This window comes from Nyctereutes procyonoides, unplaced genomic scaffold (genome assembly GCF_905146905.1).
Source record: "Nyctereutes procyonoides isolate TBG_1078 unplaced genomic scaffold, NYPRO_anot_genome, whole genome shotgun sequence".
Classification (NCBI taxonomy): Eukaryota; Metazoa; Chordata; class Mammalia; order Carnivora; family Canidae; genus Nyctereutes; species Nyctereutes procyonoides.
Window position 1 is genome coordinate 36,562,744 of NW_026575120.1, and position 15,404 is coordinate 36,578,147.

General features: G+C 55.0%; 1 protein-coding gene across 1 annotated transcript; it reads right to left on the reverse strand.

Moving 5' to 3' along the window:
- Positions 1–1,652: 1,652 nt before the first annotated feature.
- Positions 1,653–15,403, reverse strand: NOBOX (NOBOX oogenesis homeobox). The gene is made up of 10 exons (XM_055334792.1): positions 15,242–15,403; positions 14,112–14,212; positions 7,168–7,407; positions 5,028–5,737; positions 4,425–4,614; positions 4,066–4,191; positions 3,692–3,777; positions 3,252–3,483; positions 2,621–2,925; positions 1,653–1,957 (listed from the first exon to the last, which is right to left on the reverse strand). The coding sequence occupies exons 1-10, from the start codon at positions 15,401–15,403 to the stop codon at positions 1,653–1,655; spliced, it is 2,457 nt and encodes an 818-aa protein (XP_055190767.1).
- Between the last annotated feature and the right edge of the window lies 1 nt (position 15,404).

Below are 15,404 nucleotides of genomic sequence, written 5' to 3' on the forward strand. Positions count from 1 at the left end.
TGTTTTTTAGCTAAGTGTTGCACACAGGCGTTGACCTTAGAGTCTATCTCCCTCCAGTTCTTGGCTTTCCATGTCTACATTGTTCCATTTGCCCCATTCCACCCATCCCACACCCCCATCCCTCCCCCCTCCCCAGCCCACCCTGCTGCCCCTACCAATCTGAGTAGCAGGAGCCTGAACCAGTTAAGAAGTGGGGTTTGAAAGCCCCGCAGGGCTTTGAAAGCAACAGAACATCCTAGTGGCTGTTGGAAAGAGCAGAACTACCAGGAGCACGTGATGGAACGGTGAGAGCCTTCCATCTTTCCCCCCTTCTGTCTGCTTTTAGGCTACTCATGATGCCACAGGCCTCATGGGACAGAGTGTGAAGAGACATTTGTAAAATACATACCTTAAAAGACCCAGATATGTATCATAACCCAAGTCCTTTCATATTTCAATGTATACATTCTAATTCCTAAATTAAGGTTGTTGATGCCTGGCTGTTAGGATCCTTGGGTGGCAGGAAGAGATGGTGGCTAAAGCCGCAGAGCAGAGCTACTCAATACTGTTGGCCCAGAAAACCCTGCAGAGATGCATGCATACGTGTTCTCGTGTAACCAGGAAGTTTCCTCTCCATTTCCAAATACTCTGCCTTTTGGGTTCTTAGGAGTCATGACTCTAGAACTATTATGATGAATATAAGTTAACAACTACTTAAAAAAAAAACTTGTATTATAAGTGTATTTTCCAATAATCATAGCATTTGGAGGTCCGGAATGGTACCCCCACACACACTCACCAAATGCAGAAATGTAGTTTGATTCAGTGGCCCTCAAATCCTAGGTATTTTGGCACTGTTAGGGCCATCATATGTGGGGTGGCAAGATATTATATATATTATATGTATTATATATCTGTGTGTGTGTATCTACACACACACACACACACAACACACACACACACAGGAATATTCTCTTCTCAGTGCTCCCACGTCTTATCCCTACCCTCCCTCCCCACAAAAGAGCTTTGGAAAAACAAGTTACGATTCACAAGGCTAGAGACTTGACCTAAAATATCCTTGTCTCTTGTAATCCTATCCCTGCAGAGCCCAAATCCTAGAGAGATATGTCCAGGCTCAGATTTGCTCCGGGTTCAGTCCTGCCTGAGTTTGGGAACAGAACATGGTTTAATGCCAGGACTGAAGACGAGGCCCAGGATGCCCGATTTCTGGTCGGGCCGGAGACCTGGACCCAGGGAGGATGCCAATGTGTTCGCGCCCAGTGGAGACCTCGCCTGGGACACGTAGGACTGCAGCCAACAGCCGGTCAGCTGAGTGGAAGGGAGTGAAAGAAATGCAGCTCTTAATTAGTGAGTGGGAAGACACAGAATTACTCAGAGAAACCCAAGAGTAAACTCGTTTAATGCTTACAACAGACACTGGCTGCTCGTCTGGCAAGGAAAGGAAACCTAAGCTTGCACAGAGGTCAGAGGTCGTGGACCATCCTGTCTCGGGGCTGCAGAGGGTGGGGCCGACCCGCAGCCTTCTCAGATGAGGTCCAGCAAGGTGAGCCCTCGGAGGGGGAAGCATCTCACTCCCCCCACTACCCCCCACCCCCCAGCCAACAGCTTCCACAGTCCCTCCTCACACCACTGTCTCCTCCTCGGCCCCCCAACTAGTGGCCACGGCTGTCCTGGTCTTCCTCTCGGACTTCCTGGGGTGCCAAGGGCTCCCCTGCAGAGGTGGCAGGCTGCTCCTCTTGGGCTTTGCCCAGGAAGGGCCCTGGCCCCGGTCGGGCCCCTCCGGCCAGCTGGGGGACGCCTGCAGAGGGCTGCCTGCTGCTCGCCGCCAGGGCACAGGGGCCTGGGAACAGATCGGGCAAGTAGCCCTCACCTCCAGGGGGGGCGCCCAGGGCCTGCGGACAGAAGGGACTGGGGAAAGGCAGTTCTGGCAAGCAAGGGTCATTCCAGGGGACTGCACCTGTGGGGTGGACGGTACAGGGGGGTCAGACAGGATCAAGGGCATCCACCACAGCTGAGCAGATCCGGCGACACCCCCCCCCATCCTCCCCCAGAAACACAGCTGAGGCTCCCAGGGCCAGTGGGTGTGGTCCTAGCACCAGGAGCTCCCCTGGGGACCCGGCATGGCCCTGCCTTGGGGACCCGCGGTCTGGTAACATCGAGGTGGGGTGGACGGCAGGGCAGGCCGAGGCCCCCCACGCAGGCAGCAGGGAGACTGCAAACCGCCCACACGGCTTCCTCCCCTTCTACTGGGGTGCAGCCTTAGCACGAGGGGTGCACCCGGGTTCCAGAGGTCCAGTGGCTTGTCGGCCTGCTCAGGTCAGGGTCAGCCTCCGTCTACTCGGTCCCCTCCTATTCTTCTCCCCTCCTATGGTTTCTAACCCCCTGCCCCCCCCCAATGGGATTGCTAGTCCCATGTCAGAGTCCAGGAGACCGAGACTCCGCAAAGCTGGGAGTGGCTGAGCTGCACCGCCGACTTCAGCCTCCGGACTCGAGCACCCACTCTGCCCCGCACCCCCAGGGAGCCGCAGCCAAGCAGGGGTGCGGGAGAGGGGCTCACAGGCCGCCGGCCCTGCTCGGCCCGCCCTTCCCACCCCCCTCGCGCCCTCCAGCGCCAACTCACCCACGTTCCCAGCAGGTGGCTGCAGCACCATCTGCCCCGACGGGGGCCCCGGGAAGTAGCCCTGAGATAGGCCCGCGCCCGGGCCGAAGGGCGAGGTGAAGAGCGGGTCCTCGGGCAGTGGGGGCAGCAGGGGGTGGGGGGTGGGCAGCGGGAAGGGGTGCAGGAACGGGAACTGGGCTTGAGGCTGTTGGTAGAGCTGGCCCTGGGGCGCCTGGGAGAAGGGGAACGGCCCCGGCTGGGTGCCCGCTTGGTAGTCCTGGGGTTCCAGCTCTTCCAAGTATGAACAGGCAGGTGGTGGGGTGACGCTGTGGGGGCCAAAGGAGCATTTTGCGAGGCTCGGGGTGGCTTCCTCATCGTGGCCGCCCCGTAGGTCAGTCCCTCCCCATCTCCAGGACCCCAGACTTGCTGCTTCCTCTCCTTTCTCTTCCTGTTCCTGGCTTCTCACCCTCCTTCCTGCCCTGTTGCGGTGATAGTCTAGATCTTTCCCACTTCAAATCCACTGGTGCTTTCAATCCTCATCGCGATTAGGATTCCTTGCTTCTCTCAGCTAACTCCCCCTTGCCCCTGCCCCAGCTCCATCTATCTTTTCTCCTTCTATACCCCTCCCAAGGTCCCCCATTAGGCTCCGTACCTTGTCCCCCAGGACCCACAGGGGCCTTCTTTGTGGCTGTTGTCACTGCCAGGAGTATCCAGCAGCAGAGGCATCATTTGAGGGGTAGGGACAGGGCCCAGGGGAAAAGGAAGGTTGACTCTTCGAAGAGGTGGGGGGCTGAAGAGTGGCGGGGTCACTGCCACCCTTTGAGTATTCTCAGGCTGTTGGGGTGGGGCCTGAGTCTGGTCAGAGGTCAGCAGTATGGGGGGCTCTAGGAAGCAAAGTCAAAGAGGGATTATAGGGGTAAGGAAATGGGGAGGCAGACTGGGAACTAGGGATGATAGAAGCGTGCCATGGCCAGGCCCCCTTGAACAGATGCCCCACTGGACCACTCCACATCTCCCCAGAAAGGACTCTTTCTTTGCTGTCTTTCCAGCTGCCATTTCCCCCACATAACCCTCAGAAGGTGGTCCTCTTACCCATGAGAGTATCCAGAGGGGGCTCCTGAGGAAAGGTACCAGGCTCTGGGTCCAGGGTCACAGAAGGTGGCAGCTCAGTTGCAGAGCTGGAGGCAGACAGAATGAAGATTGTAGCCCTGGGGTCCCTGGATTTGCACCAGGGCTACAGTGTGGGGAAAGGGACTCCAGATTCCCGAACACTGCCTTCCTGCAAGACTCTGGCATCTTCTCGACCCCCTCCAACCAAAGTCTCTCTAAATATCAACCAACCACTCTAGCCAACTTTCCAACATGCCAACTTTCCAACACGCTCTCCTTCTGGACCCCAGGAGGCCCCCTTAGACCTCACTTCCGACCTATGGGGATGACAATCCAGGAAGAAGAGGGACACTTACCTGCTGGCAGTGGTGGGGACAGGGCCCGCGAGACTATCCTTGTTCTCCTTCCCGTTCAGCCTCTCCACTTTTCGCCACTTTGCCCGGCGGTTCTGGAACCACACCTGTAGGTGGGAGAGAGAGACCCTCGAAGAGTTTCCAGAACCACGCGAGAGACAAAGACTTGGGCTGTGGTTGTCGCACGATGAGCTATAGGACTTGGGGAGGTCAGAAGCCTTTCTCTGTGAGAGTGGTTTTATGAAAGGTTCATCTAGGTGGCTCTGAGGGATTTTTCTCTTCGAATCAGAGGCTGTGGCAGCGTGGAAATAGGCAGGACCACAGCCGGATCGAAGACCTGGCCTCGGCCCCTACAGGGAGACGCTGAGCACTTGCTGTGCTCCTCAAGAGCTCCAGTTGCTGGTTTCTCCTCCACCCTGAGATCTGTGGGGCCAACCCCCTTTACCATGATGCGTTGGGGGGTGACCCCCACCGTCTGGGCAATCTCCCGGCGCTTATCGCTGTCTGGGTAGTGGTCTTCTTGGAAGATCCTTTCTAGCTCCTCCAGCTGGTCTGGAAGAAGAAGAAACTTGCTTGAGGACAAACAGTGATGCAGCAGCAGAGGAGAAACCGACACCTTCCAGACGAGACCACTGTCCCCAACCCAAGGGTCTTCCCAAAGCCTTGCGACTAAGTTCCCCATTGGGCCGGGGCCTTCTCTCCCTCTCCTGGGCTTTGCGGCAGGGAACTGTGTGGTGTTGACTTTCCTGCTCCTTCTAACCTGGTCCCAATTTCACTTCCCAGTGAGGCCACCCAATGTTTGCTTTGAGGGTCAGGGGTTGTGACCCTGCCACCGGTCAAGAGAGGATTCAGAACGAGGGATGTACAGCCGACCCTCACTGCCGTCTCCCGGGGCTACTGTATTCTCTGCTGAGCCCGCCTTTCACGGGGCTCACCTGGATTTTCCCTCACCTTCAGGGACCTACCTGAGCGGTATAGGGTCCGAGTCTTTTTCCGGACTTGGCACGTCACTTCTGGGGTCCTCTTCTGATCTGTGTTTTGGCTGTTCTGAGCCAACGTGCTGAGGAGGTTGGCCAGATGGCAGGGCCCCCGGCCTGACCCACAAGGCACTGGGTTGTGTGTGGCTTGGGCTGAGTTAATGACATCGGCAGAGGATGAAGAGGCCAAACCCCCGGCACTGGGCGGCCTCTGCCTACTGGAGGCTGGGGAGTAGGATCTCTTCCCGGGCTTTGCCTCCCTCCCTGGGAAGGAACAGCCTTCCCCAGGAGGCTGGGGGCCGGGGGGGGCCGTAACCGTGTGTTTGTGGAGAGCCCCAGAGCCAGACGGCTGGCTCCCCCTCCCAGGATCTGCCCCAGCTGGTTCTCCAGGGGCCTCTGCCGGCGGCTTCTCCCCAGCAGCGTGGACGGGGGGCAGGTCCTTGCTTGGGGCATCCCGAGTGTGGGGGGCTGGGCCCTGCAGCGGTTCCTCCTCTGGCCCAGCAGCCAGGGGCTGGCCTCTACCTTCCTGGCCTGTGGGGAACAGCACCCAGTGACCTTCCAGCTCCAGGAAGAAGGAAGAACCTGGCCTGAGAGGATATGTGGCTTCCTGCTCTGCAGCCCGTTTCCTGCTGGGCCTCACACTTTCATTCCCCCACTCGTCAGAGGGCAGGGATTCTAGGCTCCCCGTTCTCACTTGGCTATTGTAAAGGTGAAACGAGATGATCCACGGATTTGAAAAATGCGAGCAAATATATGCACCTAGGAGGGGGAGCCTGAGCTCACATGCACGATGGTAGGAGAGCAATCCTAATTCGGGGGGTGATTATTTCCTGTGAGTTACTGGCCTTCCCCCCCCCCCCCCAGACACCTGGAACGTGAGTCAAGGGATAAGCGTCTTGTCTGTTCAAGCATTTCTAAGGGACAAACCGTAAATCTGGGAGTGCCCTGGGAGGAGAGAGATTGAGAGCCTGCAGCTTCTAAGACTGGCTTTTGTTCCTGCTGCCCAAACGGTGTTATTGCTTAGAGTAGGGACAAGATCCTACTCTACCTACAAGACTAGGAGTAGAGACGAGGTAGGACAAGATCCTACTCTACCTACAAGTCCTACGAGACTCTGGTCTCCAGAAGCCCAGGCAAGGACAGCAAGGGAGCTAACGGGGACAACCATCCTCCCCTTCCGCAGAACCCACTCTGCCCCTGCCAGCCCTGTTCACCCCCCAATGTGCACCCTCCTCCCCCACCCCACGAAGGAGAACCTCATTCTGGCTTTGGGCCCAAGCCAACCCTCCCCTCACAGGTACGGAAGAGTGGTCCAGCGGGCACCAAAAGCCTCTTTCACTCCTCCTCCAAGGCTGTCTGCCTTTAGGCTGGGACCGATTCATCAGGCACTAACCATGTCCCAGACTCTGTCCTAAGCGTCTTTCAAAGATGTGCACCTAATCCCAGAGAGGAAGGCACTATTGAGAGCTCAGCCCCATAGATGAAACACGGATCCCACAGCTGAGTGATCTGCCCAAGATTCTATAATAGCACAGGGCGCTTGATCATTAGGCAGTTGTCCCGTCCCCTCCGCCCCCAGAAACCGTCCCAGTTCAACACCCCCCTTACTCATAACCCCCAGGATCCGCAGCTCAAAGAGACGCTTTGTCATGTCCTCCAGGTTGTAAGATTTTGAAACGGAGGCTAACTCGCGGCTACGAGCTGCTGGGTTTTTTTGTTTTTTGTTTTTTTTTTTTTTCTTGAGCTGCTGTTATTTTGATGAAAACTGCGGGACATAGAGGCCTTCAGGAGCGAGGCTCCAACAACCTGGCCCAGAAAGATGGGCCGCCTCGGGGTGAGGGGCTTTGGCAGGTTGGCTCCCAGGGTGCGCAGCAGGCCTGACTATTTTATTTCTACTTTTAAAAACTCTTTTGTTTTCCTTAAATTCAATTAATTGACATATGGTGTATTATTAGCATCAGAGTAAGTCCAGGGACTGGTCAGCTGGATTGGGGGGTGTCTCTAGAGCGTTCCCCTGCGGCCAGCAGGAGGGAGCCCCGGCTGGTGAAGAGGGCGGGCCGTGGCAGGAGGAAGGATGGTGGGGGGGCGGGGGGTCACCCCGGGTTTCCAGCATCTTAGGCCGGCTAACCTGGTGCGCAGTAGGTGCTCAGTGAACGCGACGTTATCCCAGTGCCACGCCCTGGTGCGCGAGGGGAGGGGGTCGGCGCCCAGACGCAGGAGGGGACCTGGGGCTCGCGGCCCCGTGCGCAGGGAGACGGGGGCCTCGGGGATGGGGTGAGGGGGGCACCTCGGGGATGGGGTGCGCGGGTGACGCCTTGCAGATGGGGTGTGCGGGGGGGACCTCGGGGATAGGGTGCGCGGAGGGGGCCTCGGGGATGGAGAGTGCGGGTGACACCTCGGGGATGGGGTGTGCGGGGGGGGGACCTCGGGGATGGGTGTGCGGGGGGGGACCTCGGGGATGGGGTGCGCGGGGGGACCTCGGGATGGGGTGCGCGGGTGACGCCTCGGGGATGGGGTGCGCGGGTGACGCCTCGGGGATGGGGTGCGCAGGGGCGGGCCTCCCTCCCTCCCCAGCCCTGCCAGCCCCCCCAGCCCCCCCCCCCACGCTCACCCCGCGGCTCGGGGCAGGGCTCCCGCGTGGGCTCCATGGCCCCGATGCGCGCCGCCGACACCTGCCGGGCGGCCCCGCGGCCTAATGAAGCCTCGCGGGCGGGCAGGTGTGCGGGGGGGCCCCCCACCCCCACCCCAGGGCGCGGCCCACCGGGCGGGCGGCGCGTGGGGCAGCTGCGGGGCGGGGCGGGGCGGGGCGGCCCTCAGGCCCCCTCCGGGCCCAGGTGTGCGGCCGCTCGGCGCGGGGCCTCCTGGCCTCCCGGGGCTGGCGACGGGCCCCCCGGGGTTCCCCGAGGCTCGCCCAGGCCTCGGGATGACCCTTTCCTGGGAGGGGCTGGGAGCACAGAGCCCGCCTCGGGGATGGGACGGGAGCAGGTGTACAGAGCCCGCGCCGCCAGGTAGGCCGCCCGGGGTCAGGGTCGGGTCGGGTCACGGTGCGCACGGGCCAAGGGGCCCCACCCCCACCCCCACCCGAGGTCCCAGCTTGAGTCTCTGGCTCTGCCCGGGAGCCTCGGAAGGGGGAAGGGAGCTCCCACGTGGGGGCTGTGACTCCCAGCTCATAACCAGTTCTTGCCTTCGGCAAATGCTTACGGCTTTTAAAATGCTCCTTGCCACCCCCCCACCCACCTCCCCCAACCCCCCACCTGCCCCCCCACCCCCCAGGTCTGCAGTCTGCCCTCCAGTGGAAAGGCCGGGCCAGGTTGAAACAGGTGCTTGGAGCTGGGGCTAGGGTGGGGTGCCGTGGAGGATGGGGGGGGGGGTGTTCCAGAACAGAATCCAGGTGTTTTGCTTTTAAGACTTAAAAGACTCTGGACAGCACGTGCTTCCCTGCTGTAATCACCACGCACCGCTTTCCCTGTGTCTCCCATCCTCCGCGGGGCTTGGCCTACACGCTGGGGTCTGGGAGAGCTGCCGGAGCTTTAGTCCTTTTAGAATCGTAAAAGCATAAACGGGTTAATTTCATGACAAAACGATCAAAACTTCAGGAATTTGAGGTTTCATTGCGACTCCTGTTAGACTAATATCCTCTGATAAATGAGAGGTTCGGACATAGGGCCCAGTTTCTCAGCTAGAAATGAATCACTGGGGCCCCTGAGCGCGGCATGGGGGGGGGGGGTGGGCACTGAGGTTGCTCTCTGCACGAGGACTCTCAGATGGTGATGTGGTTGCAAATGGAACCCAATAGTCTGCTTGATTAAGCATTTATGGGACACCTACTGTATGCCAGGCACTGGGCACCAGGCAACGCCTTGCCTGCAGAGGCTTACCGCAGAGAGAGAACTAGAACAATACTCCGGGTAAATGGACTGTGTCGATACAGTGTGGTCCGTGGTGAGTTAGGAGTGTGCCCAGGCTCTCAGCCCAGCGGAGCAGGAATCTCTCCTGGCCTCGGACTGGGGTGGCAGGAAGGGAGGGTGACCCATGAGCTGTGAGCTGACGCTTAAGAGGCAAGTTACATGCAAAGCTTACTCCCCCCCACCCAGCCCTGCTTAAAACCCCCCAGTGGTCCCTGCCTGCCCAGGAGGTGAGACCAAGCCCCGAACCGAGGACAGGAGCCTTCCAAACCCCTGCCCCTTTTCTCTCCACCTCAGCTCTCTGGCTTCTCACGCCCAGAGTACTCCAGTTTTATTCTCTTTTGACCTACTGTTTCCTCCAAGAGTTTTCCTGACTTTCCCCTAGATCAGAATTTCTCAGGGAATTTGTGCAAAATGTGGCTCCCAGGCCCTATTCCCCGAAATGTAAATGGGGAAGTCTAGAGGGAGACTCAGAAATAGCCACTGTAACAAGCCCCTCAGGTGATTTTTATTCATGTTAGAATTTGAGACACTCCTAGACCTTTCAGAAAAAAAGTCAATTAAAACCATCCTGGGGATGAGAGTCCGGAGGTGGGTGGTGGGGGGCCCGTGCGAGGTGAGGGTGGGGGTTGACCTTTTGACCTTCCCTAAAGCGTCTGCTGCAGTGAGAAGCCAGCACACCTCATTTGTTAATAGATAATCTCGCATTAGATTAAGAATAGATCATTCTTCTCTATCATTTATGTTGTATTTCCTCGCACTGTCTGGTTGCCCTCCGCCTGGGAGAAGGTCAGAAAAGCGAAGACTCAAATCACCTTTAAACAGATTGAACACCACCTTGAAGCAATAGTCAAGGTCTAATCGTATAAAAGTGTTTGCATCTTAGGGAATTGAAGATGTTGCCATTTTTCTAAACACACGAATCGTTGAATTTGTTGGGCTTGGACCATGACATTAGGAAAATGTAAGTTTTCTTTTTTTTGCTATTCTTGGCTTGCTGTTGTGTGGCCCCCCCCCCTTTTTTTTTTTAACAAATGACATACTCTTTGTTTACATGAAAATTTGATTTCGTTGCTGTGAGTGCATTTGGCCTCTTATGGCTTAGAAGAACATCTTGAGGTGTTTCCTCGGGAAGGGGTTGTATTGAGGATACATGCTGTCAAAAGTCCTGTCTCATGGACCAGCTGCAAGGGCGGGGGGTAGGGGAGGAGGACCACTCTTCATAGGGAGGGCAAGAATGTGTCTTTTTAGGAGTGCTTGGGAATATTTCTAAGTCTTGTTTGGTTAGATTTCATCTTGGTGACCTTCAGATAAGTTCCCTTGCTTAGGGAGAAGGGTTTCCTTATTTTTATTTTGGGGGATTCTTAGTTTTCAAAGTCAGATTATAAACCACCGCTACCACCATCTGACCAAGAATCATGTATTCCAACACCTTTCTCTCCTCGTGGGTAGGAGAATAACAGAAACGTGTCTGGTGCTACTAAGCAGCGTAATCAGGCATGTTCCCAGTCTGTGTGCAACGGACCATTCCATTAGGTTAGACAAGGGAAATAAGCATTCTTTGTCCTTCTCTTTCTACACTGAGAAAAATAGCCAGAAGGTGGCCGGTTGAGAAAAATTTCAAGGCAGAAGTAGGGTAATTTGCTCTTGTCCTACAGGCCACACCCAGGCGGAGGCCGCAACAAGTCATTGGAAGGCCTGGGACCAGAGAGGCGAGAATTATGGTTGTGAAAGACCGGAAATGTGGACAGGCCCGGGGCAGGGAGAGAGCAGAGTCACAGCACCCAGGGGGGTGAGGGCCCCGAACCACCAGGGGAGAGGCACCTGTCCAAGGCAGGGCGTGGGGAGTTGGGGCCAGTCACAGGTTCCAGGACCGGGGCTCCTGAGCCTCAAGAGGGCAAAGGGCCAGACAATCAGTAGACACCGTGGCCCCACGACCACCAAGCTGCTGGTGCCCAGTGGCTTTTCTTTGGGAGTCCCAGGGGGTTGCCTGTGTGGGGCATTGAGAACACCTGGCTGGGGCGGGGGATCTGCCCAGGCAGGGAGAACACAGGTTCTGGCATGAGTTGGCCTGATCACCTCTAATTCCCCATGCCCCAAACACTCAAGATTTCGTGCTCCCACCCAGAGCAGTGGTGTGATGGAGGGGGCACTTTCCCATCTGCTCTGAATCACTCCTCCCTGTGCTCTGGAGGACTGGAGCAGCTTCAGCTCCCTGCCCGTCTCCTCCAGGACTGCAGAGCTCTGGGGGTAACTATTGCGGGGCATCCAAGACACCTCAGAACCTGGCCCCAGCCTCCCTCAGCCCTCCTCTGAGGCCACGGCCCCTGCCCGCCCGAGCAACCTCCTCACGGGCTCCAGTTGAGGCCTTGTCCTCTCTCCGAATGGCTCTTGCCTTCTCCTCCTGCCTCGGGGCCACAGGTCATGTGGTTTTACAGGCATGAAACACCGTCCCTTCCCTTTTATCTCTCTCAAAGTCTTACTCAGACTTCGAAGCCCAACCCAAATATTCTCTTTTCTGTGAAGCCTGCCTCAGCTTTCCACAGCTGGAGCCAGCAGCTCCCTCCCACGTCCTCCCCCTGCCCTGGGCTTGCACAGATTGTCCCGCACTCAACACGGGCTGACCCGGTCAGAGTTCCATGGGCTCTCTGCTGGATCGTGAGTTCTAGAGAGTTAACGCACATCTCTTCGTGCCGGGCACCTTCTACTTGCTTTACAAATATCAACTCCTTGAATCCTCATCATAACCCCAGGAGGTACTATTATTAGCCACATTTTATTGAAGAAACGATGGTGTAGAGCTGAGTGCTTTGCCGCAGTCACACAGCCAGTAAGTGGCACACCCAACATTTGAACCCAGTTCGTCTGGTAACCACGAGGCTATCCGGCTTATTTTATTTATACTTCTGTCACCGTCCGCCAGGGCTTGGCACAGTGATTTGCACATGGGGGAATCAATGATTGTTCATTGGCCAAAAGTTGATCGCCGCTAACCCTACCTACCTAAGGAGTTGGGGAGCAGGAGAGGGAGGGTGAGCCATGGCCCTGGCTGTTCAAGGAGCCACAGTGATGGGAATGTTCTGAAGTGTGGTCAGTGACAGTCACGTGAATCCACATGAGATAAAATCTCATAGAACTGGGTAAATAGATACGCACACACAAATTAGCGGGTGTGTAAAACTGGGGACATCTGAGTAAGGTCTGTGGATGTCCGTTTCCTGGCGTGGTCTTATTATGGTTACGAATATTACCATTGGGTGGAAAGGCGGGCATGGGATCTCTCTGTATCGTTTCTTACAACTGTATGTGAAAATACGATAATCTCAAAAAAAAAAATTTATAGTTGATCCCAGTGTTCTGATCACAAATTCAGATCTTCTGGACTTAGTTAAATTAAATTCACGGAAGAAAACATTTTGGGTATAGTAGCACTACTAACCTTTTGTTGACAGCAATTTTAAAACATTTAGATTTACATTATATCTATTTCTTTAACCGGGCTGTGGGGAGGAAAGCAGAGGAATTTATGTCTAATTTGTTTTTAAAAAAGTGAAACAATAGGGGCGCCTGGCTGGCTCAGTCCTTAGAGCATGTGACTCTTGATCTCGGGGTCATGAGTCCAAGCTCCCACTGGGCAGGGAGCCTTTTTTTTTAATAGAAAAATGTTCTTTATTTTTTTTTTAATTTATTTATGATAGTCACACACACAGAGAGAGAGAGAGAGGCAGAGACACAGGCAGAGGGAGAAGCAGGCTCCATGCACCGGGAGCCCGACGTGGAGTTCGATCCCGGGTCTCCAGGATTGCGCCCTGGGCCAAAGGCAGGCGCCAAACCGCTGCGCCACCCAGGGATCCCAGGGAGGCTTCTTAAAATAATTTTTGTCTCATTTGATTTTTAAGATTTTATTTATTTTTAAGTAAGCTCCATGTTCTGACAGAGCCATCCTACTTACAATGAATTTTTTAAAAATTTAAAAAGTAAAACAGGGGCAGCCAGAGTGGCTCAGGTGGTTTAGCACCACCTTCAGTCCAGGGCCTAGTCCTGGAGACCCGAGATCGAGTCCCACGTCGGGCTCCCAGCATGGAGCTGCTTCTCCCTCTGTCTGTGTCTCTGTCTCTCGCGAATAAATAAATAAAATCTTAAAAAAAAAAAAAACTCCTATGTATCCTACTACATTGGAAGGAACACTTAAAAAAAAAAGTAAAACAATTACAATATCTCTGTTGTAATAGGAATGCTAATTTTTTAGGAAACTACTGGTAAATAACTGAAGGATTAGAACAGGAAAAGGAAAAACAATTTGGTGTCAAACAACAACCTTCGTTATTGTTTGTATAGTTCCTCGTTGCATTTTTGCCATTATTTTATGTATGTTCTACAAAATTATCATTCTCCATATATAATTTTGAGCCTTTTCGTCCCTCAGTTACACAGTCCCGTATAGTGTCAGGCTTCAGAATTTTTTGAGTGATACTGCACCTTAACTATTTTCCACCTGTTGGAAAAAACTTAAAGCCTTACATTTTTCACAACTAAAAAGCAAACATGAAATAAAGCTTCTGATTTTTTTCTCTTACAGCTTTCTTTTTTCTTTTTTTTTTTTTTAAATTAATTATTTATTTATGATAGTCACAGAGAGAGAGAGAGAGGAAGAGACATAGGCAGAGGGAGAAGCAGGCTCCATGCACGGGGAGCCCGATATGGGATTCGATCCCGGGTCTCCAGGATCGTGCCCTGGGCCAAAGGCAGGCGCCAAACCGCTGCGCCACCCAGGGATCCCTCTTTTTTCTTTTTTAATGTCTTCCAGCCAGTGATTGATCTGGTCCATGGTTTTTTACAGTCCCAAACCCATGAGGAACTGCAAAGTTGTTCATTGCCCAGAAAGAGCTAGGCAGCCAGGCTGGCAAGGGTTCAGCTGAAGGGTCATCAAGGAGTCAGAGATTCTGAGGTCATAGACTGGACAGGCCAGCAGGGCAGCTTTTATGAGAGTAAAATCCCCCGAACATGGTGTTTTTCCTCCTTCGGTATCCTGGGGCTACCCCTCTGCTGGTGGCTTGGCAGATTTTTTGGTCTTCAGGTGTGGGTCAGCGGCTCCCAGGAGAAAGTGCTCTGCTGGGAGACCTTAGAGTGTGGGAGGAGAGCTCGGTCTTCTGGCCGGAGTGTGGGCCTTATAGTTCTCCTGGTCCTTTCAGGACATGGACGTGTGTCTTCCTGGCCTTGGAAGCCTTCCTTGTCGCTCATGACCAAGGTCCCCTCCAGGTCTGGTGAATGGAGTGAAAAGGGAGGTCATGTCACAGTCAGCAGGTTCCTCTGCCCTTGGAGGACTCCACGTTTTTAGGTCCACTAACATTAGGGTGACAATCCTAAGGCTTTGGGATTGCGGATGACCCACCCTTGTCTTTAAATGCCTCCTTGTGCCTGATATCCCTGAAGGGCGAGATCACTAGTGTGGGTTAGCAGCTGGGAGAGGCTTCCTTTGCGTGGAGGGGGGAATGAGGAAATACTCGCATCAGTGGGGTAGAGAAATGAAATGATAGGAGGTGAGATGGATTACGGAGAAATGATTAGGCTGCAAAACCTGTTGTTCAGTTTTTGGAAAGACAAGGGAGCAATAGAACCCGGTAGGCTGCTAGACCCAGTCTTCAGTTTGTAGGAGGCTTCCGATCGTCTCTCTCTTCCCAACCGGGTTGCTGCTTGAGCTCTTGACTTGGGACAAGGGAGCGGGTGCTTTGGGCCGCCTGGAGTTTAGGCAGCTGCCAGCGAAGGCCCAGGGAGAGGGGAAGAGAGCAACAGAGATGGGAAAAGCCACTTTTGGAATAAGAGATGAACTAGACCTTGTTACCTAAATCTTGCATCCAAGGATCTAATTTCTGATCTGAACTCTTAGAGACACTGCTCCGGGCCCCGATTTGTTGGCTTCTCCATCGATTTGGGCTCCTGAGCCAGGGCAAGCACTGATGCCTCTCAGACTTCTCACACTGAACTCCGGGTTCCCACCCCAGAAACTCGTGACCCCTCCAGTCCTCTTTACTTTTGCACCACCCACCCAGTCGGAGTCACCCTGGCTTGCCCTGTCTCCCTCCCGGCTGATGTATAAACTGTCCACATAATGCTGCCAGTTCGACGTCCACAAGACCTATCCACCTCTTGACATCCGCAGGTCACCGTTGTGGTCCCGGCCCTGCTCCTCTCCAGCCTGTCCTGAAGCTACAGCTCCCTAGACTTGTCTCCCCGTTTCCACTCCTCTTGGGCTACCATCCATTCTCCACAGGCTTGCACGAGAGTCCGAAAACGTACCTTAAGCCCCCATGTGTGTGCTGCAGTGGTATCCCCCCTGTATGTAGAGGACGGCGCAGACTGGCCATGGCCCTGCATGGTCTGGCTCCAGTGCTCGGCTCTGACTTGCTCCCAGGTGACTGCACCTTCCAGCACCATGAGCATAATATTCAAGTTTTTCATG